Source organism: Exophiala oligosperma (assembly GCF_000835515.1).
Source record: "Exophiala oligosperma strain CBS 72588 unplaced genomic scaffold supercont1.6, whole genome shotgun sequence".
NCBI classification, from domain to species: domain Eukaryota; kingdom Fungi; phylum Ascomycota; class Eurotiomycetes; order Chaetothyriales; family Herpotrichiellaceae; genus Exophiala; species Exophiala oligosperma.
The window spans coordinates 2,387,493-2,410,219 of record NW_015622823.1 but is presented as its reverse complement, the minus strand read 5'-3'; the positions used below and the strand labels follow the sequence as shown (position 1 = coordinate 2,410,219).

Sequence of the window (22,727 nt, the reverse complement as noted above, 5' to 3'; positions counted from 1 at the left end):
GATGGAGCTAGATTAGATCTGAGACCGAGATCTTTAAGAAGTGGAAAGTTTGGCATGGACGCCTGCCTTTCAATGGAATATTGATATCAATTGGCGGAGTACGCCCACGAAGAGCGTAAAGCCCAACTCATCAATATCAAAAGCACTCGTGGGTTCAGGTATGTACCTTCGCAACACAGGTGCCTACCTAGGTAGGCAAATCAACAAACAAGATACCAATCATGTGTTCATAATCATATCATTCATCATAGCATGTTGCCAGCGTTGACTAGAGACTGTGTCAATGTCGTGTAGCTACTATCTAGCCTTGCAAAAAACAAAAAAACCCACAAATACAAGTACAAAGCCCATGGGGTATCTCATGTTCACCTAGGATCTTTTGCCTGAGTCATTGTTCCTCTGCAATCGAGAACCCATAATGTTGGTTCCCTTGCATTGCCGATCCATACTGTTGTAGTTATTGCGCGCTGCTCAATATCCAGCGCGCAATCACGGCTCCTGACCGGGCCGAAACTCTTGTTTTTTGATCATTCTTCGATAGGCGCCAAAGAAAAATCCGCTCTTCTTTCAGCTCCACAGACAGACCATCGCTTTCTCTCCTTGTTGCTCCGTAAGTTGTTTCCTCGTTGTTCCATCGAGCTTTTTCGTCGAGACTCGAAAGTCTCCGCATCGTCGCCTTTCATCTTGGCCACTTCCTCTTCCAGAAGCGCCGCTTCCTCGGCATCTGGACTGTCTTCAATGGTCTCGAGAGAGCTAATGGACGGAGATCGAGACCGTAGTGACGTAGGTGTACTTGGTACACTTGATGCTGAGCTCACCGAATAATTTGGGTACGGCTCATTCGAGAACTTTTGTTGCACAAAAGACGGTGAAGGTGACGTTCTGCCAGACATCGGGCTGGCGGCTCGGGCATATAGAGCAGGTGCACTCGCACTTTGATGCAGAGGAAGATTGGTCCGCCGTCGAGACCTAGGGAATGTATTGGAGAAGGACGACATCAACGAGGGTTGGGACAAATCCGCATCTCCAGACAACTCCAATTCTTCGTTTTCAGGAATGTTCGGCTCGATGTTGAGTCCGCTCCACGTTGGATCTCGGGGGTAAGTATCCTCTGCTGTTGATCTCAAAGGGCTCGTTCTCCTTCCAGAATGTAGAGGTGAAGATGGTCGTCTGATATGACCGTATGGAGTAACATAGCGTCCGGAGGCGTCCACCCCTGGTGATGAATGGGCTCTCTGCATAGGCGGAGCAATAGGAATACTGCCGACTGAAAGCGGTCTCATTCTTCTTTGTGGCGAAGTTCCTCGATTTCGGGTAGGTGTGAGGTTCTGGGTGAAGTACTCGCTGCGCCTAGGACTCTTGTCGATAGGAGGTGAGGAGATGATTGGGGGTGAGTGGAAAATTTTTATATCCTCTTCGTTCGGAGGAGACGGAGGTAACGCGATATTCTCAGCAGAGATCTCCGGAAGGAGTGTAGAGTCATAGGATGAGGCAGAATCGCGGGAGGGCTCGGAGAGCCTCAAGGGAAGGCTCGTCAAAGGCGGCATGGTCAAGGGTATGGACGTTGAGGTGTCGAGGACCTAGAGTGTCAACCGAATGTCAAGGTGTTCGTTGGCATAGTGTCGCAAGAGGATTGCATGCAAATTTGCTGGTGAAACGTCGATTGTGGCCAGAAGGAGGATCAAGTCGCATTCCTGGCGCAGGAGGTCGGAGGTACTGCGGCTAGGGGATTGTTGTGCCTCGAAACCAGCAACTCTCGAGGCTAAAGTGCCTCTGGAGTTGCTGGTGGGTGGTCTGTGGTAGATGTAGTCGTGGGGTTGAGGGCGATCGACAGAGGACGAAGGAGAGGAAGAGGACGCCGACCGAATTGAGGGTTGCAGGTTCCTCTAGTGAGTCTCGATGTTTCCGAACGATGCAGATGGCGGAGGCCAGTGAACTGCTTAGCACCTGCTTAGTACAGACCCTGAGGCACTAATAAATCACACCCAATAACAATCACTTCTGGGCCTGGCGCTTAGGCGGATTTAAGGGCCTGGAGCCTCGGGACTTAAGCAGCTTATGGTTAAAAGCAGCCACTGGCTGGGCTTGTTTGGGGCCACAAGGCTTCGTCGTAAATCCTTCGCACCCGTACGAGCATTACTGAGATGAAATGCTGGATTCTCTTAATCAAATAATCTTTTGTTGCACTGCTCACTTTTATGTACTATTGTGCTGTGTTGTTCCTGCAATGTGACATGCCCCTTGATTTGAAATTGACCATTGCCCACTGTGCACAGACACGGTTTCGGTTCCTCTTTACGTCGATTTCCCTCCAGGACAAAAGGGTTCGTGCACCCAATAACTCGGACGGCGAGATCCATTCCGCTGAGGTTCTGTCCCTATAAGGGCATCATTGCCGGCCATTCTCTCCCAAAGTTCTGGTTCTTACGTCCGCTACCACGTTGTTCGGGGGGTTTCCCACGTGGGAACAATGGCCGTAATTCAGAATTTGGTCCAGAAGAGTTCGTCATGAGAACGAAGATCAGGGGTACCGGAAGACCCTGAGACCTATGATGGTCATTGTGAGAACAAGTATTGCTATTGTACCTACCTTAATTCGGAGAGTATTGAAAGAGCACCTTTCCCGATCTCACTGTTTAAGAACTTCCACGGAATATGCCGTGTGGTGACCTTTAAGACTCTTCCAGCCCAAAAGACTAGTCAATGCTGGTGAATATGGTCAGCAATAAGTCGTAATATACGGAGGACTTGGCGTCGATACTCCTACAACTTTTGATCATGTCTTCCTTCAGAATGCCTTATCCTGAGTGGTGGTTCCAGATGCTCTTAAAAGCTCAAGGGTTCTCCATAGCAGGCGGCGTTGTTGAGTTTTCCGCCTCTCGGATGATTTCCTACCGTTCAAGCAGCCAATGCCACCAATTGTAACGCTCTAGTTAAGACGTCGTGGTGAACATGGAGACTGATCGATGCTCAATCTGCCTAAAATGAGGGAAGACGACAATAGTCAGACAGAAATCTTCACCGCCAGGTTCGCCTACATTTTGCAGGACCAGTGTTTTTGTCAGACAATATAATATATAACACCAACGATACAGCTCTCACTGCGGAGTAGCTTCTAGGGCTTCCACCGTGGGGTTTCTATATTCACTACGATGGAGCGTTAAGCATACTAACAATCCTCATCCCACATATACGCACAGGTTGCCAAAGGTAGGTAAATCTGTCCTTACTGAACATCTTGACCTGTAAACCCTCTCTGCTGCCGAACCAAGTGCCAGCTTCTCAAGGTAGGCCGTTCCCAGACAGATTCATATTTCTCATCGTTTAGCTTCACCTTGGAACCAGAAACGGGCAGCCCAAATGAAGCTCACAGATGGAATGTGGAAGAACCGCAATGGGATGACTCCCAACTGGATGGGCAATGTCGAAAGGGCCAATGTCGGCGACAAGAAGGTCGACCTCCTTCTCACGAAACCACAGCGACATCGAGGAGATACATTAAACGTCGGCACAGTATCAGCGACCATCCGCTCTCCCATCGAAGGTGTCACTGCAGTCAACTTCTCACACTGGACAGGCGAAGAAGACTCGGGTCCCAACTTTCCACTTTTCGAGACAAATCCTCAACCCAAAATCACTCACACCCAAGGCAAAAGCCTGGACTTTTCAAGCGGACCCCTTGACCTGGCCATCAACACGGCTCCAAACGCCCTTTCCTTTGACTATTTCACCAACTCCAAACGCCTGACTGGCCATTCGTTCCGCTCTATAGCCTTTGTCACCTCCGCTGACACTCCCAAGTACAAGATAGATGAGGGTCTGTACGCCGAGCAAGAGAACTACATGCTCCTCGAGCTCGATCTCTCAGTTGGCGAGAAGATCTACGGTCTCGGTGAGCGCTTCGGCCCCTTCATCAAGAACGGTCAAGTCGTCGACATCTGGAACGAAGACGGCGGCACATCCTCCGAGCTTGGCTACAAAAACATTCCCTTCTACATTTCTAGCCGCGGATACGGTGTGTTCATCAACAATCCGGGCAAGGTCATGCTGGAAATCCAATCCGAGCGTACCACGCGCATCAACATAGTTGTCCGGGCGGAAAGCCTCGAATACATGGTCGTGGCGGGCCCCAGTCCTAAGGACATTCTAAATCGTTACACAGCACTAACCGGACGCCCTGGCCTCCCACCCTCCTGGTCCTACGGTCTCTGGCTTACGACCTCCTTTACGACCTCGTACGACGAAAAGACCGTCACATCGTTCGCCGACGGGTTCAAAGAGCGTGAGATCCCCCTGAGCGTATTCCACTTCGACGCCTTTTGGATGAAGTCTTTCCAGTGGTGCGACTTTGACTTCGACGGCGAAAGTTTCTCCGATGCCAAAGGATACCTCGCCCGACTCAAGTCCCGCGGTCTCAAGATCTCCGTGTGGATCAACCCGTACATCGCCCAGGCCTCGCCCTTATTTCTCGAGGGCAAACGCAACGGCTACTTCATCATGCGCTCCGACACCACCCGCCCGACCGTGTGGCAGTGGGACAACTGGCAAGCCGGCATGGCATGCGTGGATTTTACCAACCCGGCGGCGTGCGAGTGGTACGCGGGCCATATGCGCCGGCTGATGGGTCTGGGCGTGGACACTTTCAAGACGGACTTTGGCGAACGCATCCCCTTCCTCTCGCACCAGGTCAAGTACCACGACAACAGCGATACGGCGCGCATGCACAACTTCTACGCGTACCTGTACAACAAACTCGTCTACGACACCATGACCTCGGCGGGCAGGGACGCGTGTCTCTTCGCGCGCGCCGCTACCGCGGGGACCCAGCAATTCCCCGTCCACTGGGGCGGTGACTGCGAGAGCACGTTCGAAGCCATGGCCGAGACGCTCCGCGGCGGACTGTCGCTCAGCCTGTCCGGATTTGCGTTTTGGGCGCACGACATCGGCGGGTTCGAAGGCCTGCCCGACCCTGCACTGTACAAGCGCTGGGTCCAGTTCGGTCTGCTGGGGTCCCACTCCCGCCTACACGGCAGTTCGAGCTACCGTGTACCTTGGATCTACGACCAGGAGAACTTCCCTGGCGAGGACGAAGCGTGCAGTAAGGTCCTCAGGGAGTCTGTGCTCCGCAAGATGGCATTGATGCCTTATATCCTCCGTCTAGCGCTCGAGGGACACCAAAAGGGGACGCCGATAATGAGGGCAATGTTCCTCGAGTTCCCCGACGACCTGAACGTCTGGACGTTGGATACACAGTACATGCTCGGGTCGGAAATTTTGGTTGCGCCAGTGTTTTCCCAGGATGGCCAGGTCAGTTTCTACGTGCCCAACGACGACGAGCGGAACAAGGCTTCTGTCTCCTCTTCTGCTGGTGGTGGTGGTGGTGATGGTGCTGCTGCTGCTGCAAAGTGGAGGAGTTTCTTCGATCGTACCAAAACGTACGAGTCCGGTAGATGGTACACGGAGACACACGGCTTTGATACCCTGCCTATCCTGCTGCGGCCCGAGGCGGTCGTTCCGTACAACCCAGAAATGAAAGTCCCCGAGGGAGACGTCACCAAGGGATTACAGCTGTTGGTCAATGGTCCCTTGAGTGAATCACGATCCGTGGAGATCGTCGGGACAAATTCAGTGGACAAGATATCTACTTCTTTCACGGTCAACGACAAGTTACAGGTCAACGGGGCCAAGGTTGATGTCAAGATTGTGGACGTGACCAAGACGTGAACTTGCCTTGATAGTTACGAGAGACGTAACAGGCTCTCAAAGACTTTTTTATAGTGTTACTTGCGACCTAGGAGTGTAGTAGGTAGTCACAAACAGCTCGTCTTGCGAAAAAGCTCTCAGCTAGCCAGCTCAACGCTCAAAGCAAAAATTCAGGCAGTTTTCTTTGCGGTTATCATCAGAGCAACCCAGTTCCACTTGATTTCACCGTCGCCGTACTTTTCCGTCATGTACTTCTCGATGGCCACCCTCGCGCGCTTCTTGAAACTCTCCTTTTCCTCGTCGCTCCACTCCTTTTTGATGAGGAGCATGATGAACCCTTGAAAGAGGGACATGAGCTCCGTCACGCCCGCCAGCGAGGTCTGATGGGGGATGGGGGTGATTTCGACATTGACGAATCCGTTCCGAGACACGAAGTCGGAGATCCACTCCCTGTCGTTCCAGTTTCCATCGCTGGAAAAGGTCTTTAGCATTTCTTCGTCGCTGGGCACCGGAGGAAGCGTCGGGTCTGTGGCGAGGGCGTCGCGGATATCCGACATCCAGCCCACGCTTTCCCACGAATTCATGGCCAATACGCCGCCCGGTTTCAGCATGCGACGGCATTCATCCAGGCCCTTTTTCGCGTTCGAGAACACAAAGGGTCCGAAACTCAACGTGATGTGAGTGTAGTGCTCACTGGGCAGTTTGGTGTCGACAGCGTCGCAGTGGACGGTTTTCGTGTTCTTCCACCCGTCGGCCTTGATGCGTCGTTCCAAGGATCTGAGCATGGCTTCGGCGTAGTCGGCGCACGTGAGCTCGAGGTTGTCCTTGGCTTCATCGCTCAGGTGGTCCATCAGGTGCTTCGACACGATGCCCGTGCCGCACGCCTCGTCGAGCACGACCAGCTTTTCGTCGTCGGAGACATCCCTGAACACGGTCTCGACGAGGATCTTTCCGTAGTGACCCGTCATCTTTTCCGCCGAAGAGTACATCTTGACAAACTCGTCATCGTTGAACATGGCCGCGGCCGGGACTCCTGTGGTACCTTGTTGATTGGTGGTGGTCATGATTCTTGATGATGATCTTGTCGAGATATGGATTGGGTGCCTGTAAGATAAGCTGCGGTATACTTGTCGGATGCGCGGCAGAGCAGTCCGGGCAAGGTTTCTCATGAAAGAAAGTAGTAAATTAGGGGAAGTTGTGGAGGGACGAGTAAAAGCACCAAACTTTGGACTGTGCTCCATCACACCTTATATGCATTCATCCTGGTTAAGCGTCTGGGGCATGGTCCATGAAGCTTACATGTCCTCGCTTTCGGAGACATTTGATATGTCTCCGATCTCAGGGCGCCTGAGTCTTCTTACTGTTTCGGCGCGTCGAGACGAGGCCTTGCACGGTCAGAATATTTCGGATCAAATAACAGATGCGTTTCGAACCCAGATCTTGTCTTCAGAAAGCGCAGACGAAGAAAGTGCCCGAGTGTCGTCGTGGGCGTTGAGATTAAATGATGCGGACGGAGACTTCTTCATGAGTTGCAGCGGACTGAACGCGTCAGGCATCGCAAGCTCGCCATGAAGCCAGTCCGATAAAGTCGCTATCTTGGACAACTGTAACCCGAGTAAGATATCCCTCGAAAGGCCACAACTACCTAATAAAGTATCTGACAACGTCCTGTCCACCGCGTTGGACACAATGAGGGATGCGTTTGACTGTCCCGGCTGACCTTCCATAACAAACGGCGCTAGTGTTTGGTGTACTACGCGATTAAAGGGCCAGCATCAATCACTCACCGCGTATTTCGCATTGTTTACTCTCCTCCACTGATAAAGCCAACGGCTGGAGCTCAGGGACAGCGCAATATGCCTAATGGCTATCCCTGTTCTGTCTAGATCCCCTTCGAAAGCAGGTAGGCCAGTTGAAGGTCCTAAAATCTCGACTCAACATGAAGTGTCGCGACCTATGAGTGCAGGCCGCGGCCATGTTAGGCAAGTTACACCTGCCCCCAATGGCCAAGGACAACAACGAGATGGCAATCCTACGCTGGATCCCGTTGGCTCTAGGAGTCACATTCCATCGTGTGGAGCTTCGTTAAGCCATGCTCGTTCGAAATCGACAGCGGAAACGTTGCTCACCTCGTCAACTCCCGGAGGCATGACTCAAGGAGCGGGCAATATCACTTCGATGTCGAGACCAAGATCCATCCAGCCCACGAGCGCGATAGGCAAAAGCCAGGCACCGCCGTCAAAGCCCACAAGAAGTCATTCCACCGCGACTTCAGGGTCACGAAATCACACCGCGGTTAAAAGTGTGCCATCGGCCCCCACCTTCAATGCGTCGAGTGGCATTCGTTCGACGACGGCTAGAAGCATCCCCTCAACCTCGATCGCCACAGCACATAGCCGAACGCGATCAAATGCCTCGAGGCGACCCGGGGTAGATGACACTGGTCGTCCGGCTGCCTCAGGACGTCAGACTGCCTTTGGAAGGTCCGAAGCAAAGCCCGCGGCGTCTGGATCAGTCCATGCTTCAATTCATCCAAAAGCAGCTCCAGACGTCGCGCCCACAATTCGAAAGCCGGCCTTCAACACCTTCAGCCAACACTTCAGCCCTAAGAAGAATATTGCCGGCCAAACGAGGACGGCAGCAACAGTAAAGCCCGGATCAATATCGCACCCACCTCCACTTCAGGCCCCACCCTCGTCTGGTCATGCATTCCTCTCGGCAAACCCGGCCGATGGCCTAGGAAGCAATATCCGCATCTGCGATGAGCTTATTCAGTTAAACCTGGTTCATGACAAAGCTGCATCAAATTTGCATGCGTACCGAAGCAGTGTCGACCTACATATTCAGTCGGCACGTCGAGATGTTGAAACTCAGCTTGCCTCTTTGAGTGCGCTCGAACGGGCGGAACAGCAGAAGCTCAACACCTTGACGCTTAGAAAGTGGCTTCGCAGCACCAAGGATGTCACAAAGGTGGATGAGGGAAATACTGCTTTGTCACTAAAATCATACCGTGCCAAGGACCAAAATGGACGCGGAGGCTGGGGCATCGATCAGAACAGATGTAAGAGTGATAGCCGATTGCTTGTTCTAGCCCAAATGACAACCCGGGTGGTCGAAATCGCGCGGCAGCATGGAGAGCTCGATACCCTCATGTCAGAATTCGATCAGTGGTGTCAATCAACCTTGCCTCATCTCCCAGGCGGCTGTGACTATCCCGGTGGGGACATGGACCCTGCTGTGGCACATAGTCTGATCCCTTTGAACCCACAGTGGGCATCTTTGGTGTCTTCCATCGAGACCACGGTAAATGGATGCAGAGACAGTCTAGGTCACCTGTCCACGATCGGGTCCGCCAAGGACGATCAATCTTGTATTGTTGCATTGATTAGAACGCTATCGCAAGTCTCTGAGCAAATTCTTGAAGAGATCGCGATGTGCAAGGTCGTGGAGGGCCTGATTTCGCGGTGTCAGAAGGATCGGGTCGATATGGTCCTTGCAGATGCTCTCGCAGAAGCTGCCCAGGTTGACATGGCGCGTGATGAGTGTGTCAGCACTCCCCACAACCAACCGCGAAAGGGTGTATGGGAGGACGTGTGACACTAGGGAGCTCGCAAACCACCAAGAGCTAGGGGGTACGAGTATTTCTATCCTGTAGGAACGATCATCCTTCCTTAGATCTTGATGACCAAGTAACAACAGCTTCTTTGCAGGTCCCGGAGTCGCTTCCACAAGATCTACCTCGACGCGGCTCTCTCCATACCTACTTTTGGCAAGCATTTCACAATTACATACGACTACTGTAAATCGATCAGCAAGACTCCGGAGTCGTCAATATGGTCGACAAACTGCATTTGACGCCTAGTCGGTTTCGACTGAATGGAATGCTTGCGATTGAGATCGTCGGTCGACACAGAAAGACGATCACCACCAATGTCGAAAATCTGAACCAATATGGCTTAGTGAACATGAGTCACCAAACGCCCTGATACTCGTATGTGATGCACCCTGCCGGATGACGCGGCGAGACACGCAACCACCGGACAAGTTCCAGACGCAGTAGAGTAGAATACTATATCTAAGCCTACAAGCAGGGCATTCTTTACCGGCAGAGTTTAACCATTGTCAACTTAAAAAGAAGTCGCGCCTACAGTATGCTACTGGACGTCTCACGACAGGGACTGAATACGACGTACTTCTGTGGTGTGACAGACACAGGGAGAGGGGGTGAGTTTGTCAGCTGGCCAACCTCTACGGACGAGTACGCGTTGTATGGACACCTTTGCTCACTCATTGACTCAAGACTGGGCGAATGGAGCAAATGCAGTGTCCGTGGCCAGGGGTGATCACGAGATCTATCCATATCTCCTCCAGTGACTGGAAATTACATTCTTGGTGACCTACGCACCTGAAGATCTTGCTGTTATTGTACTCGTAGAGTAGACGAGGGTACTTGCTGTCGGAGACCGAGAAAACCCCCTTGGACAACACATTGGGCCACCTCGGCTGTCGAAGCGAAGGGATGGTGCGGTACAAATATCCTCCGTGCCCAAGCATGGAGTACGGAGATACTGGTACTCGGACCATAATAATACCTTCCTTTTGCTGTACAGTACAGAAGGTCCACGTGGGGCCGTAACCGAACTTTAGCGAGGAGAACGGAGACCTGATCGACAACCCACAGAACTAACGCTCCCGAGAAGTATCATTGTGTCATGAAGAGGTAGCAGGAGATCGGGCAGGTTGACCACGACTGGGAGAAGTCGGAAGATGTGCGGGAGCATTGCCTGTTGAACGGCGGCTTACTCGGCTTCCTAAGTTCCGGACGACTGATCAGCTTCGACGGAACAATGGGCAAGGAAAGAGATGACAAGTACAGGCTCACTAAGCTTCATGCGAAACGAGACTCGCGGGCCGAAGCAGGCCAAGGAAGACGTAACCCCTGCACGATGCAAAGCGTCTGGAGATCGGGCGAATGAGAGGGGCATGCAATACTTGGGTACTGCAGTAGACTCGCTTTACCGTCGTCCGTAGCTTTGTCACTAGAGGGATCCCTCGTACCCGTATTTGGGGATGGATCGACTGTGGATAGACTTTCGTGTCTTGATAGCTAAGAATAGGTGAGCCTTTTGAGCAACAGGCATCAGGTATCAGAGATCAGCAAGAAAATACTACAGGTCACACGGCGAATATCTATACTCGTGAAAGCAGGGATAGACACAGTCAAGAAGCTACTCGTAGAAAGAACCACACAATCACGCCTGTAATCCGGTCACAGCCGAAGACACCGGAAAACCCTCGTCGCTGGTGCTGATGTTGTGATTATATAATGGTGGGCTGTCCTATAGCGATACCCAAACACGAGGCAAATTGTGGGGCAAAAGAGGGTTCACCGAGGCCAAGGCTCCGAAGGGTTTCCGGTGTAAAGGCTCCAGAATGATGGATGGGATGGAAAAGGGATCATTTTGATTTGTGTCCGATCGCGATCTGTACTGTGCGGGTATCCGATGTTACGGCTCAATAATAGCATCTCCTCTCAGCGAGGGTACAATCGTAAGGTTCAAGACAAGTAATACAACCGTGGACTTGGTGAAGATCAACTCATGAAATACGTGATTTTTTGCTTGCCCTCTCCCAAATCTCCGATCGACTCTTCTGTATCTGTACCATCTTACCACGACATATTATCCATGCAACTCCCAAGATAGGATACAGGTCAATGGCTTGGCCTCCTTCTTTCCTACGTGTGATTCATTTCCTGGCGGATTTGATGCAAGGGCACGCGGGCTTCTCTCTGGTTAAAGGCCCATGCAGTTATCCTCCTTTGCTGCATGCTACGGCAGCTGTGCCAGGTGAAACAGGTGCTCAGTCCTGAACCTGAACACACTAGCACTGAGCCTCAGTGGGTCACAAGGTAGAGACCAGAGCTCGCCTTCGCCTCGTACTGTACCGTACAGTACAGTCAATTTTGATCCGGGCACCTCGGGACAATTTCACGCGTTCACCATGGAATTACGCTTTTGCCGAGAGTAACGATGAGATCAAACCATGATGCATATACGGGCCACAGAGCACTATACTCCATATGAATATACACATATACTAGAGCTGCTTCGAAATGACGCGGATCTCAAGGCTCAAACACAGGCAAAGCAGATCGTCCCCGGCGCATCCACATTGGGCATGAGGCTGGCAGCTGCTGGCATCCCGTAACGAGGGTCTAACCACATGGATCAGTTCGCTGACACTGCCCATGCAACCCTCCCATGGTTGGCCTTGATTCGTTCCTCTCGCCTTTCTCGAAACCCGGCTTCTCACCTTCTACGAGTACCACTCCCCCCAACTTTCTCTCTCTCGGTGTCTGTACGGAGTATCTTTTACTCGTACTAGCTTTGCGCTCCATCCACATCCTATTTGTAATGGTTACTGTGGTGGGAGTCCTTGTACCTTGGATCACCCTCAAAACCCACCTTCTACGCGCCAGGCCAACCTAGGCATGTACTTGCACTGGCCTCGATCGCACACCTCGCGACCATGCACTCTACCTTGTCGTCCGCATGTACTCTGTCCCGGCGATAAGTGACCGTCCCAGAGCTCGGTCTGGCGCATCGACGATTTCCCCGTCTTGTTGCTGCCTCTGCTACTTATCGCGAGCTTGCCACCGCCACGCCAGTCTTGCTGACAGATTGCCGTGAACTCGATGCGGCCGTCCAGGACGCGCCTGCAACCCGAGGAAAGGATTCGAAGTTGGTGGGCGATTGATCGGAGGAGGTGATGGCCCCTGGACCACGCAGCCCGAGCATTCTCGATCATGTGAATCCGGAAACGCCAGGACCCCAGGTCCTCCCACCACTGTCCCGCGTGACGAGCGCGCCAGAAACACGGCACCCCGAAGAACCATATCCTGCCTTCACCGATCGGATCCCTCTCAAGCGCAGCTCGCCCATGGATCGAGCCTACGAAAGTCCCCGGAACACCTCCTGGACATCGCCGAGCACTTCTTGGTCACGCAGGAATTCGAGTCCACGAGGTGCTTGGGGAGAGCCACCGGACAAAAAGGCGCGGTTGGAATATGTGCCCGAGCTGGAGGAAGAAGAGGTGGAAGCGTGCCGGCGAAAAACAGACTATACGGTATGTTGGTCCTACGGCTACAGTGCCTTAAGCAGCGTCGAGATGTGTGACTGACGTGGGCTTTGCGGGCAGGCCAGTTCTTATATTTATCCGCCCGACCAGCTGCCGCCGCCACCACCACTGGCATCCTCTCGAACAGGTTCTCGGTCTTCGTTCGGAAGTTGCGGAAACTGTTCAGACTCGGATTCTCTATTGGCGGACCTGGTGACAGGTTTTTTCGATCTGCAGTCTCAGGTCTGCCAAGTGCTCAATCTCCCGCTGCAGCAGCGGAATGCAGGACAGGTAGGCTGGGGTAATGGTTACACCTGTCGACTGTACGCTGACTTGATCGCTTCCAGCAGGCAAAGCTCGAGTTGACTAAGCTAGGCCTGAAACAGTCACTTGCATGGGCCATCGCCGAGTTACGGCATACGATTCGTCTTGTCCAGGATCATTCAAGCAGTCGCCCAGGATTGCCCTCTTTGTCCGACGTGGTGCCGCCGCCCTTGGGACACGATATACGACGGCACTCAGTCCATGGCGAGTCGTCGACCGCTCCCACATCTATAAAGGATTCACGCCGCATACCTCTCCATCTAGAACCTCCCCGAGGTGACGATTTCTCTCGCAGACCTGTCGACCTCGCAGATCCAATGCCTCGACACTTTGACCAGTCTCTTCCCTCTATTCTACACGGCGAAGAGCCCAGACGTGCTCAGCCCTACGACCAGATCGTGCCCCCTTTGACCGGTCAGTCGCCACATCCCTCCTCGACATCCTCGCTGTTTACGGCTCAGTCCCCTATCCAGTCTCAACCCTCGACCAGAACTCTACCTTCCCCTCCAGGTGGGCCGTACCCCAGGACAGCCAGCTCTGGTTCCGCTCAGTACTCGCCCATCACCTCTCAGACGCCGCAAGGCAGTCATCTGCAGGATCTCCAGCATCAGATATCTACCAAGACTTTGGCCCTGCAGACCCTCCAGCGCGAGCACGACCAATTACTCGCTGCTTTCTCCCGCTCTCAGATCCGATGTACCGCCCTCGACAAGAAGTCTCAGGTGTCAGACCATGAGATTATCACCCTGACCGAAGACAAAATCCGGCTCCAGCAGCAGGTGGACACCCTTGATGCCCAAGTGCTCGAACTGACCAAGGCGCGCGACGAAGTAACACAGCAATCGACGGCAGATGGGGCACAGTGGAGACAGATCATGGCCATGTCATCGCAATTGCAAATCAAGGGTGCCGAAGAGGCCCGACGCTTCAAAGCCGAGCGAGACGCCTGGGATGAGGAACGGGTCGTGTTACAGGGACGCATTAAAGAGCTGGAATCCGTCAAAGACGGATCGCCCGAGAGGAAAGCCGAGTCTGGTTCCACCACACCGGTGGCGAGCGACTCGATCCTGGCTTCAGACTCGGTGGAGGTGCTTCGTCAGGAAGTTGTCAGACTGAGGAGGCAATGTGTGGAACTGGAATCCAAGTTACAGGAATTGGCCGGTGAGGCTGAACAGATTGACAACGCCATCAATACTATGGAGAATGTACGAAGGAGTTTGTCAGGTAAAAAACGAACCTCGGACGAAACCTAGGCGAGGGCCAATGTGATAAGTCAACTTGGGATAGATCTATTCAAGACTTGACGCAGGCTGGATAAATTTGCTGCAACTATACCACTGGCGATTCTGGCAACTCGCTGGGCTTTCGCCGACCACTTCGCCACCACGGAGACATTTCTGAATGGGACCCCGTCTTCACCACCAAGGGGGCTTTGTCGATATCGGCCGTATGCCTGCATGCATGTCCGTCGGCTACGTTGCAAGCGTTTTGCGACCGAACCACTTAAGGTACATCTATTTCTAGCCGGCGAAAGAGTGAACCTCGAGTTGGTATAGCTTGGCACAGTACGGCAAGACCAGGTATGACCACCGGAGCTAGAAACTCTTTGGATGTGCCGTGGTTGCGCACAGGCTCACAATCTCTCTCTCTCTCTCAATCTACGGAGGCGATCGAGACTTGTGTTGTGAGAGCGAGGTCAAGGAAGGCGAAAATGATGTCAAATCACCAGACCATGGGGGGATTTGTTCGTGGAACACATTGTACGGCTTGAAGAGAGTGGTACGGTGTACACGTAGTGTCTTTTTTTTTTCCTTTCTTGCTCTGTCAGAAGCCTGGCATCAATTTCGAATTTATTAGACGTGTTAAGGCTACCTCGTGTACGAGTCAGAGGCAAGCCGGCAACGGTCCGCACGGATATATAACATCATGTTTATTTGCAAGTTGAGTGGTTTTCTTACAGTTGTGCCCCGGCGAGTTTGTACTCGGACTGCCTAGAGCCTAGACACTCCATGTAACTCAGCCTCGTCGGTGGGGTCGTTCACTTCTAGACAAATGCTACTTGTACAGGCAGCCTACGGTGTATGTAGAAAGTTGTAATGATTGCATTGAATTGGTGAGAGGAAACTACCTGGGTACCAACAAATCGAGGTTTTTGTAACTACTGGCACAAGAACCCATCCCTACTACTCCGTGATTAGAGGTATATTTGCCTCCCATCGTGCTGAAGTAATGTCTGACTGCAACCATCCTGCATAGCCGTACTCCGTAGAAAGGTCGGATCGAGATGGCGACCCCATAAGCAACCATTGTAGCCTCATTACCCATGGCGGAGAGAGCGAGCGAGATACGGATACTGTGCATCTAAGATGGATGGATGAACGGATGGAAACCCCTCTAATCCCTCTGGTCCCTCCTGGGCCCTCCCCGGGTCTGTGCGGGCAATTGAATTACACTCGTCCGTATCCGTATGTCGTAGTGACACCATCTTGCCGCACCACATCAGCAACAATCACCACCTCATCTCATCAATCATCTCATAATTCATTGAATTGTTTGCAAAGAACTCTACATTCTACAGTCATCCACTCATCACCGACACCCGTCTCTTGCTCAGCTTATCCCTCGCCGCCCTAGGCCCTCAGTCTCTTTGTTGGATTGCCACCGGTGCGAGTTGCCACACATGCGTCTACTAGTCTACATCCTCCATCTCGATAGCCTCCTCCTCTCTTCGAACTCGAACCGATACTAAGTTTCACTTCCCGCTCTACCTATTGTATCCACCGCTACGGCCGCTTCACCGCATTCCGACAACCTCTGATCTCGTCGATGGTGCTGAGCTGGCCGGATGCCGATCCGACGGCCAGTGCATTGCTGAACGCACCACGCCGCTTACCTCGCCTCGCCCGCCATAATGGACAAGGTTGACGGGAAGCTACTGCGATACAGAATCGGGGCCGCAGGGGGAAGTCGGACGGTAAAATCCCTGTACGGCGACAAATCTTGGGTCGAGGATTTAGACATTGTCAACGAGTTGGGCGCACACACCGGATGCGTCAACGCCTTGAGGTACGGAGTCCATACACACACGCGCACACACATGGCCCAATCGTGTCTTGCCCACGTAATTCTTCACCTAGCTGACTACTCTCCCTAGTTGGTCTACAAGTGGAAGCTTACTGGCCTCGGGCTCGGACGATACCTATCTGAACATCTGGGGCTACAACCCTGCATCCGATTCCAAACCCTTTTCCTTGAACACGAGCGTTCACACGGGTCACGTAGCCAACATCTTCTCCGTCAAGTTCATGCCACACTCGAGCGATCGGACGGTAGTATCTTGCGCCGGAGACTCGGAGGTCCGGGTGTTTGACCTGGAATACGCAGGCGTGGCTCGAGGGCCCACGACGGATCAGGGCCATTCCACGAGCACAAGAAGCCGGAGGGTCAACGCCTTCTTTCGGAACGCACGATGGTTGAACGAGTCCAACACCAATGCTCGCGTGTACCGAAGCCACGCCGACCGGGTCAAGCGGATCGTGACCGAGTCCAGCCCTCACCTGTTCCTGACTTGCTCCGAAGACGGCGAGGTACGCCAGTGGGATCTCCGCCAACCTTCTTCGGCGTATCCTCGTCCTCGTGGAGGAAGCGGCTATGGTCGGTATCGTGGCGAGGGAGCCCTGGTGACAGGAGATGGATGTCCTCCACCACTGATCTCGTACAAGAAATATGGGTTGGACTTGAACACCATCTCCTGCGCGCCCAGTCAACCACAGTATATTGCCCTTGGCGGGGCCCATCTCCATTGCTTCCTGCATGACCGACGTATGCTCGGCCGTGATCTCGAGGCGGAGAAAGGTCGCCCTGCTTCTTCTGCCCAGAAGCCTGTGGTGGGCACTCACGAAGACGAATCGATGGCCGGAGCGACGCGATGTGTGAGGCGATTCGCACCCAACAACAGACGGAAAATGGGTCTCACTGATCATGGTCATATCACGGCCTGCAAAATCAGCAACGCAAACCCGAATGAGATGATAGCTTCCTGGTCCGGCGACCACGTCTACAGTTTCGACATTGTCAAGTCTCCAGACGCCAGGGAAGCCGAGAGCAGAGCTGACAGGGCGTTTCAGGCCGCTCGGCTGCGAAACCGGTCTGAACGTAAGAGAAAGAGAGCCAGAGGCGATGGCTCTTCGACCAGTTTGGCAGAAGCGGCCAGCGCCAGCCGACGTCTTCGGAGAGTTCCAGACGACAGGCAAGAAGAAGGCCGCACTGCCCTTTTGGCTAGGTACAGTGACGGGGACTCCGAAGTGATATCAATACCGCGTGAAGAATCTGTCGAATCCGCTTCGCCCCATGAGTTCCTGCTAACAGAAGCCCAACAAGTGGCAGAGCAAGTTGCGAGATCTTTGGTTCAACTTCGCAAGACCTTGTTCGATTTCTCTGCTACCCTGAGTGAGGAGGTGGCCGCCGTCATGGAAAATACTTCCGAGCTGACACCTCACACTGCGTCGTTTACCGCCGTCCTGGGTCTATGTGCTGGCTTGCTTCCACAGATGGATGAAATCATCCGGACATGGTCTTATCCCGTGAATCCAAGTGAGGAGGATGTGATGTTCCAAAACACCCTTCGGTACAATCGGGAAGCAGCGTGGAGGTTAGTTCAGGGAGCAGGCTGCCTGGCACGCAGCATGGGTGGTCGTCTACAAAGTCTGAGTTCGGCCCCTGATGTTCGCCTTGCGCGATTCAGTGCGGTTAAGCCTCCCGCTCACGAAGGTAAGAACATTGGCAAGGGCTCTCAGTTCTGTTATGATTTCCTCAAGGCCATCCTTCTTTGGATCGACGGAGGCCGAGAAGCTGTGCTGCGAGAATTCAAGAGACCGGCTCATGTTAGTAACGAAAGCCGTCGATTTCCGCTCGACGACGATGATACCGTAGAGACCTGTGTGCCGAAGCTCGAAACCTATTTCCTGGAACTCGCAGAAGACGACGTTCCCGTGGTAGATATTGACGCCAATCGATTTGAACGCGACGACAGACGTTTGATCTTCCCGAGTCAAGTATCCGCCGTGCAAGCTTTTATCGGAGCATTGACGAACATCAAGCTTGAGTTCAACCAAGGAATGTCTGCTCCCAGTGACGCCACTGAACGCATCACTCGCATCATGGACAAGGGAGCAGCTGCGAGGTTCTGGGGGGTCAAGGTAGGCCGATCATTACTGATGCGTGCCGGCGAAGGCATCAACTTTGACTTTGTCAATCGAGCCTTTGGAGGCATACGATCCCATGTCGTTCCAGACTCGGACAACGAAAGATCACAAGAAGATGTTGATCCTGATGAAGCAGACCGCAGCGTGGAATCTCTCGATGTGGTTACTGGTCTCAATCTCGCCACCCAGCAGCAGGCATCCGGCTCCTCTGCGGAATCTCCAGAAACGGTACGTGGCACGACTGAAGGGTCGGACCGGTCAGATATCGAAATAGACATGAATCCTGCAGTTGAAGTCGAAGATGCCAACGCGGACGAGGAGGAAGATGAAGATGAAGACGAGGACGACAATGAGGATGATCAGTCTGATTCTGATCACGATGACGAGGACGATGACGATGACGATGCAGGCGCATACGCTATAGAACGTATCTTGTTCCGTCGTCGAGCCGGCTTCAGACGAGGACCTCGCGAGCGTGCCTCGGTCAACCTCCACGTTCCATATTCATCCCATTCCAAGGCCTATAAGGGTCATTGTAACGCGCGAACGGTGAAGGATGTTAACTACTACGGGCTCAATGATGAGTATGTCGTCAGTGGATCGGACGATGGAAACTTTTTCATCTGGGATCGCAAGACGTGCAAGATTATGAACATCCTCAAAGGCGATGGCGAAGTGGTCAACGTGATCCAAGGACATCCCTATGAGCCTATTCTCGCTGTCAGCGGCATCGATAGTACGGTGAAGATATTTGGGAATGGAGGTGACAGCCGAGAACGATACGATGCCGCCCATGGGATCGACGTAGCCAACCCAAGCGGGGTTGAACACCCTTCGTTGCGGTTTGGGCCCCGGCAAAGATTTAGGCGTATGCGGTATGGTCTGATTGAAGATGGGGACGAGGACGAGGACGAAGAAGAGCCCACGGCGGCGAGGAATGGGACGTCGTCGGCCAACGGAGGGTTGGAGAGCCGGAGGGCATTGCAAAACGAATACGCCATCACCAGTCAAAACGACGCGGCGCGAAGGCAGGGTGGCGGCGATACATTTGTCACGGTAGGTACCATGGAACAGCTACTGGTCAGGTCATGGTTCCTGGCCGGGGTACATCTGATTTGATTTGCTTTGACTTGACCCGGGGCTGTACTGACTTTTTGTCTCTCTGTGTGTGTCTTGGGGTTCGTGCAGGAGTCTATGATGAACAGAGTTGCTTTGGCAATTCAACAAGGTGAACTTGACATTATTGTGGGACAACTAGTGGAACAGCTCGGTGGTCAAGAGGAAGCTAGGAATGCCGTGGATGATAATTGTGAGGTGAGTACGGTTTCTATTCCTAAGGGCCTGATGGTGCCCATCTGTTGATCTGTATGATATGCTTCAGGTTGGCTGATTTATACTGTGGCTAGGTTATGTGAGCTTACACGAAGCATTTACATGGAGCAAGTAAACAAAAAACAATTGTTTTCATCTACAATGGTGAGTGGGTGATACAAAAGGATTGGACTGGACCGGACTGGAGGTATCAATCAGCACTCTTGGGGGGATTTTGTCTATGAGAATCCTGAGACATTGTTGTATGAATTGACGAGGATGAAAATACATATTATCACGACGTGAATTTCCTTTGGCGTCAAGGGGACATACCAATCCATGTAATGAATGAATGAATTTGAGATATATATCTGTTGGTGTTGTGTATATCTTACCGATCTCTGGTTGAAATGGTGGACACTCTACTTCACCTCATTTGTCTCACTATGGCATCATAAACTTTGCCAGATTGTAGCAAAAGGTCCCATCAACAGGTAATTCAAACATCGAAGAGAGATCATATCCTCATGAATTTATTTGTTTTCAGCTTCTCGTCGGTATCCGATGTTTAGCCGTACCATTTACTTGGGGGAATGAAATATTTACATCATGATCATGAGACTTTTTTTTCGATACCAAAAATAGTTGACATCTGAACCACAAGAGTGTGAGGAATGTAGCTCTAAACACCTACTGTCTCTCTTTTTCGTCTCTCTGTTCTCTTCCCGCTCTGGACACACACTCCTCCCCTTTGCATTCCTATCCATCATCTATTACAGAGTGAAAAAAGAAAATGAAAACTATGGGAAAGTTACCATCCTATCTAGGAAGAATGTTTGATCAATTATGTATGGACGGAGAGGTTACCGAGGATATTATGAATTTTGTCAAGGGATTGGACCGTAACGATGATGTTGATAATGAGGATAATGAGGACGACGACGACGACTACAACACACCCATACAAACGTTGAGAGAAATTAGGGCCCTACCCACTCGACCTCTACAACATGCAAGTTTGTTATTGGCTCGTCATGGTCTCACCCGGAAAATGGCACAACTGGATGACGGACTGTGTCCGAACTTGATCTTGCAGAGGGCCGAGGTCTATGAAGCGTTGGGGTACAGTGAACTCGCTTTAGCTGATGCCTATGTTTCTTACACTCTTTGTGAGGTCGTTCTGGAAGGTGGGCATGTTTCGGATCTTGAACCGGTCACAGAATCCGGAGAGAGGTGGCCGCCTAGGATCGACACTACTGACACAAACACCGAACATGGGACCGACGATGAGGGTGAAGATGAGGAGGAGGAGGAGGACGACGACGACGACGATGATGATGACGAACCGTTGACCGACGACCAGAAAGACTTAGTCTTGAAACACAAATATCATAGTTTGATATTATTATCTCGAGCAGCATTATTGTTGGGATGTCAATATCAATCGAAAGTTTGGATTGATGAATTGGTAACCATCAAGGGTTGTTTACACGTCAGTGACGGTGAGACTGCAACAACAAACACACACGAGGATGGCAATGCAGAAGTCACTACCGCCGTTGAAAGCTCAAGTTCAAACTCAAGCTCAACAACGAAGCCAGATACAATGGTCAGTGATTTTTGTAATTTCTGGTCGGTTTGTCAAGGCGAAGGTGATAGGTTTCGAAAGGCAGTCAGTGACGTACGAAGAAATGGAGACAAGACAAAAATGTTTGGATCAAGCCAAAGGGTCGTGTATCCTTGGAATGAGATGGAACCGGATCGAATGAGCAAGGAGAGTCTAGGGGAGATTAATGCCAGGTTGAAAGAGGTGGCTCCTGATCTGGAAGTGGAAATTTCAGTCCTGCCCAATCTATTGACGACTGAGACGAATGAGACAAACGAGACGAACGATGTTGGATCTCATAGATCGACAACAAACACGAATGGTAGTTCAGCAACAACAACTACAAACGGCGACTCGACAACAAAAGCAGAAGGATCATCACAATTGGGTCTTTACGCTAAAAAAGATCTCAGTCCCAACTCGACAATACTCCAAGAAAGATCGACCATCACAGCCATACGACCTCACGGGGAAGCTCTATGTGACGCCTGCGCTGCGGATATGGAAACCATACCACATGACCAAAGACGGTATTGTGACGGGTGTAATCTTCCATTCTGTTCGGACGAGTGTCATGACCTAGCGACCCGAAACTACCACAGACAAAACGTAAACGACGAGGAAAATGACGAAGGTTATCCACCTGCCGAGACTCCATTCTGTCCAGGGTCGAGTGGTAACGAGGATATACATACTCTCGGAAGGGCAGAAAGCTCGACAACCCCCGAATGGGATTTGTATTTCTTGTTGTTGTCCAGGACGATGCAGACGGCAGAAACACAAGCTAAACATCCACTGGATCTATTCGAGATCAAGTATCTCTGGGGTGATTTTAGTCCGGCGCTTTTTGGGACGGGTGGTGATGCGACGTCGGACAGCAAATCAGGTCAAACTACACCCTGGACACTCCCTTACAGTGTCAGGCATCATGTCGAGTTGCCGCTCCAGTGGTTCGAGGTGTTGATGCATTCGCGCGAGGGTTGTCGTCCGTACAGCAAGCACTGGTTGGAAAGGTACGATTGGTGGATCGTCCAGACGTTGTTTGCAAAGTTCAGAGGGGTCGCCGATGCGCAGCAGAGTACCTGGACCGGCAAGCCCGAGGTGGCCGCCGTGCATCCGTTGTGGTGTTTGGCGAATCACAGTTGCAACCCCAACGTCACGTGGAAGAGTTCGGGGGTGAGGAACTTGACAGCCGTGCAAGAACGGGCGTGGAGGGACATGGATGCGACAGACACGGAAACGGAGTGGAAGGGGATCAAGGCCGGGGAGGAGATTTGGAATCATTACACGGATGTTCAAGAGAAGGATCACAGGGAGAGACGAGCTAGGTTGCAGGGTGTATTGGGAGGTGATTGCAGGTGCGAGAGGTGTCTCGCCGAGGAGGCGACGGCGAGGGCGGCGTCGTGAGAGAAGCATCTCGACACTCACACACATGACTGAAGGACCGGCTACCCGAAAAC

The 22,727-nt window shown here is 52.3% G+C and overlaps 7 protein-coding genes across 13 annotated transcripts; 5 read left to right on the top strand and 2 right to left on the bottom strand.

Moving 5' to 3' along the window:
• Nucleotides 1-216: 216 nt before the first annotated feature.
• Nucleotides 217-2,053, bottom strand: PV06_07264 (uncharacterized protein). Its single transcript, XM_016408476.1, has one exon. The coding sequence runs from the start codon at nt 1,545-1,547 to the stop codon at nt 528-530; it is 1,020 nt and encodes a 339-aa protein (XP_016261956.1). The 5' UTR covers nt 1,548-2,053; the 3' UTR covers nt 217-527.
• A 1,094-nt stretch (nt 2,054-3,147) lies between these two features.
• On the top strand, nt 3,148-5,784 carry PV06_07263 (uncharacterized protein). The gene has a single exon (XM_016408475.1). The coding sequence runs from the start codon at nt 3,361-3,363 to the stop codon at nt 5,722-5,724; it is 2,364 nt and encodes a 787-aa protein (XP_016261955.1). The 5' UTR covers nt 3,148-3,360; the 3' UTR covers nt 5,725-5,784.
• PV06_07262 (uncharacterized protein) lies at nt 5,439-9,770 on the bottom strand. The gene is made up of 4 exons (XM_016408474.1): nt 9,550-9,770; nt 8,524-9,500; nt 7,137-8,469; nt 5,439-7,088 (listed from the first exon to the last, which is right to left on the bottom strand). The coding sequence occupies exon 4, from the start codon at nt 6,942-6,944 to the stop codon at nt 5,874-5,876; it is 1,071 nt and encodes a 356-aa protein (XP_016261954.1). The 5' UTR covers nt 6,945-7,088; nt 7,137-8,469; nt 8,524-9,500; nt 9,550-9,770; the 3' UTR covers nt 5,439-5,873.
• PV06_07261 lies at nt 7,057-10,873 on the top strand. Of its 2 annotated transcripts, none has more exons than XM_016408472.1 (2): nt 7,057-7,318; nt 7,398-10,873. In XM_016408472.1, the coding sequence occupies exon 2, from the start codon at nt 7,567-7,569 to the stop codon at nt 9,298-9,300; it is 1,734 nt and encodes a 577-aa protein (XP_016261952.1). In that variant the 5' UTR covers nt 7,057-7,318; nt 7,398-7,566; the 3' UTR covers nt 9,301-10,873. The 2 variants fall into 2 exon arrangements, with proteins under 2 accessions (XP_016261952.1, XP_016261953.1); XM_016408473.1 differs by having other exon boundaries at nt 7,057-9,694; nt 9,795-10,873.
• A 1,038-nt stretch (nt 10,874-11,911) lies between these two features.
• On the top strand, nt 11,912-15,265 carry PV06_07260. Of its 3 annotated transcripts, XM_016408469.1 has the most exons (3): nt 11,912-12,831; nt 12,904-13,113; nt 13,170-15,265. In XM_016408469.1, exons 1-3 carry the CDS (start codon nt 12,475-12,477, stop codon nt 14,397-14,399), a joined length of 1,797 nt encoding a protein of 598 aa, XP_016261949.1. In that variant the 5' UTR covers nt 11,912-12,474; the 3' UTR covers nt 14,400-15,265. The 3 variants fall into 3 exon arrangements, with proteins under 3 accessions (XP_016261949.1, XP_016261951.1, XP_016261950.1); XM_016408471.1 differs by having other exon boundaries at nt 12,904-15,265; XM_016408470.1 differs by having other exon boundaries at nt 11,912-13,113.
• A 376-nt stretch (nt 15,266-15,641) lies between these two features.
• PV06_07259 lies at nt 15,642-20,170 on the top strand. 4 transcript variants are annotated; one of them, XM_016408465.1, is made up of 4 exons: nt 15,642-16,212; nt 16,301-19,406; nt 19,539-19,664; nt 19,757-20,170. In XM_016408465.1, the coding sequence occupies exons 1-4, from the start codon at nt 16,058-16,060 to the stop codon at nt 19,763-19,765; spliced, it is 3,396 nt and encodes a 1,131-aa protein (XP_016261945.1). In that variant the 5' UTR covers nt 15,642-16,057; the 3' UTR covers nt 19,766-20,170. The 4 variants fall into 4 exon arrangements, with proteins under 4 accessions (XP_016261945.1, XP_016261947.1, XP_016261946.1 ...); XM_016408467.1 differs by having other exon boundaries at nt 16,301-19,664; XM_016408466.1 differs by having other exon boundaries at nt 16,301-20,170.
• Nucleotides 20,171-20,454: 284 nt separating this feature from the next.
• Nucleotides 20,455-22,674, top strand: PV06_07258 (uncharacterized protein; the record flags this gene model as incomplete). Its single annotated transcript, XM_016408464.1, has 1 exon — nt 20,455-22,674. The coding sequence occupies one exon, from the start codon at nt 20,455-20,457 to the stop codon at nt 22,672-22,674; it is 2,220 nt and encodes a 739-aa protein (XP_016261944.1).
• Between the last annotated feature and the right edge of the window lie 53 nt (nt 22,675-22,727).

Coding starts and splice junctions, on each gene's coding strand:
- PV06_07264 (XM_016408476.1), bottom strand. CDS start 1,547: ATGCCGCCTTTGACGAGCCTTCCCTTGAGGCTCTCCGAGCCCTCCCGC.
- PV06_07263 (XM_016408475.1), top strand. CDS start 3,361: ATGAAGCTCACAGATGGAATGTGGAAGAACCGCAATGGGATGACTCCC.
- PV06_07262 (XM_016408474.1), bottom strand. CDS start 6,944: ATGGAGCACAGTCCAAAGTTTGGTGCTTTTACTCGTCCCTCCACAACT.
- PV06_07261 (XM_016408472.1), top strand. CDS start 7,567: ATGGCTATCCCTGTTCTGTCTAGATCCCCTTCGAAAGCAGGTAGGCCA.
- PV06_07260 (XM_016408469.1), top strand. CDS start 12,475: ATGGCCCCTGGACCACGCAGCCCGAGCATTCTCGATCATGTGAATCCG. Junction 12,832..12,903: donor GGCGAAAAACAGACTATACG/GTATGTTGGTCC, acceptor CTTTGCGGGCAG/GCCAGTTCTTATATTTATCC. Junction 13,114..13,169: donor AGCAGCGGAATGCAGGACAG/GTAGGCTGGGGT, acceptor GATCGCTTCCAG/CAGGCAAAGCTCGAGTTGAC.
- PV06_07259 (XM_016408465.1), top strand. CDS start 16,058: ATGGACAAGGTTGACGGGAAGCTACTGCGATACAGAATCGGGGCCGCA. Junction 16,213..16,300: donor GGATGCGTCAACGCCTTGAG/GTACGGAGTCCA, acceptor TACTCTCCCTAG/TTGGTCTACAAGTGGAAGCT. Junction 19,407..19,538: donor GCGGCGATACATTTGTCACG/GTAGGTACCATG, acceptor GGGTTCGTGCAG/GAGTCTATGATGAACAGAGT.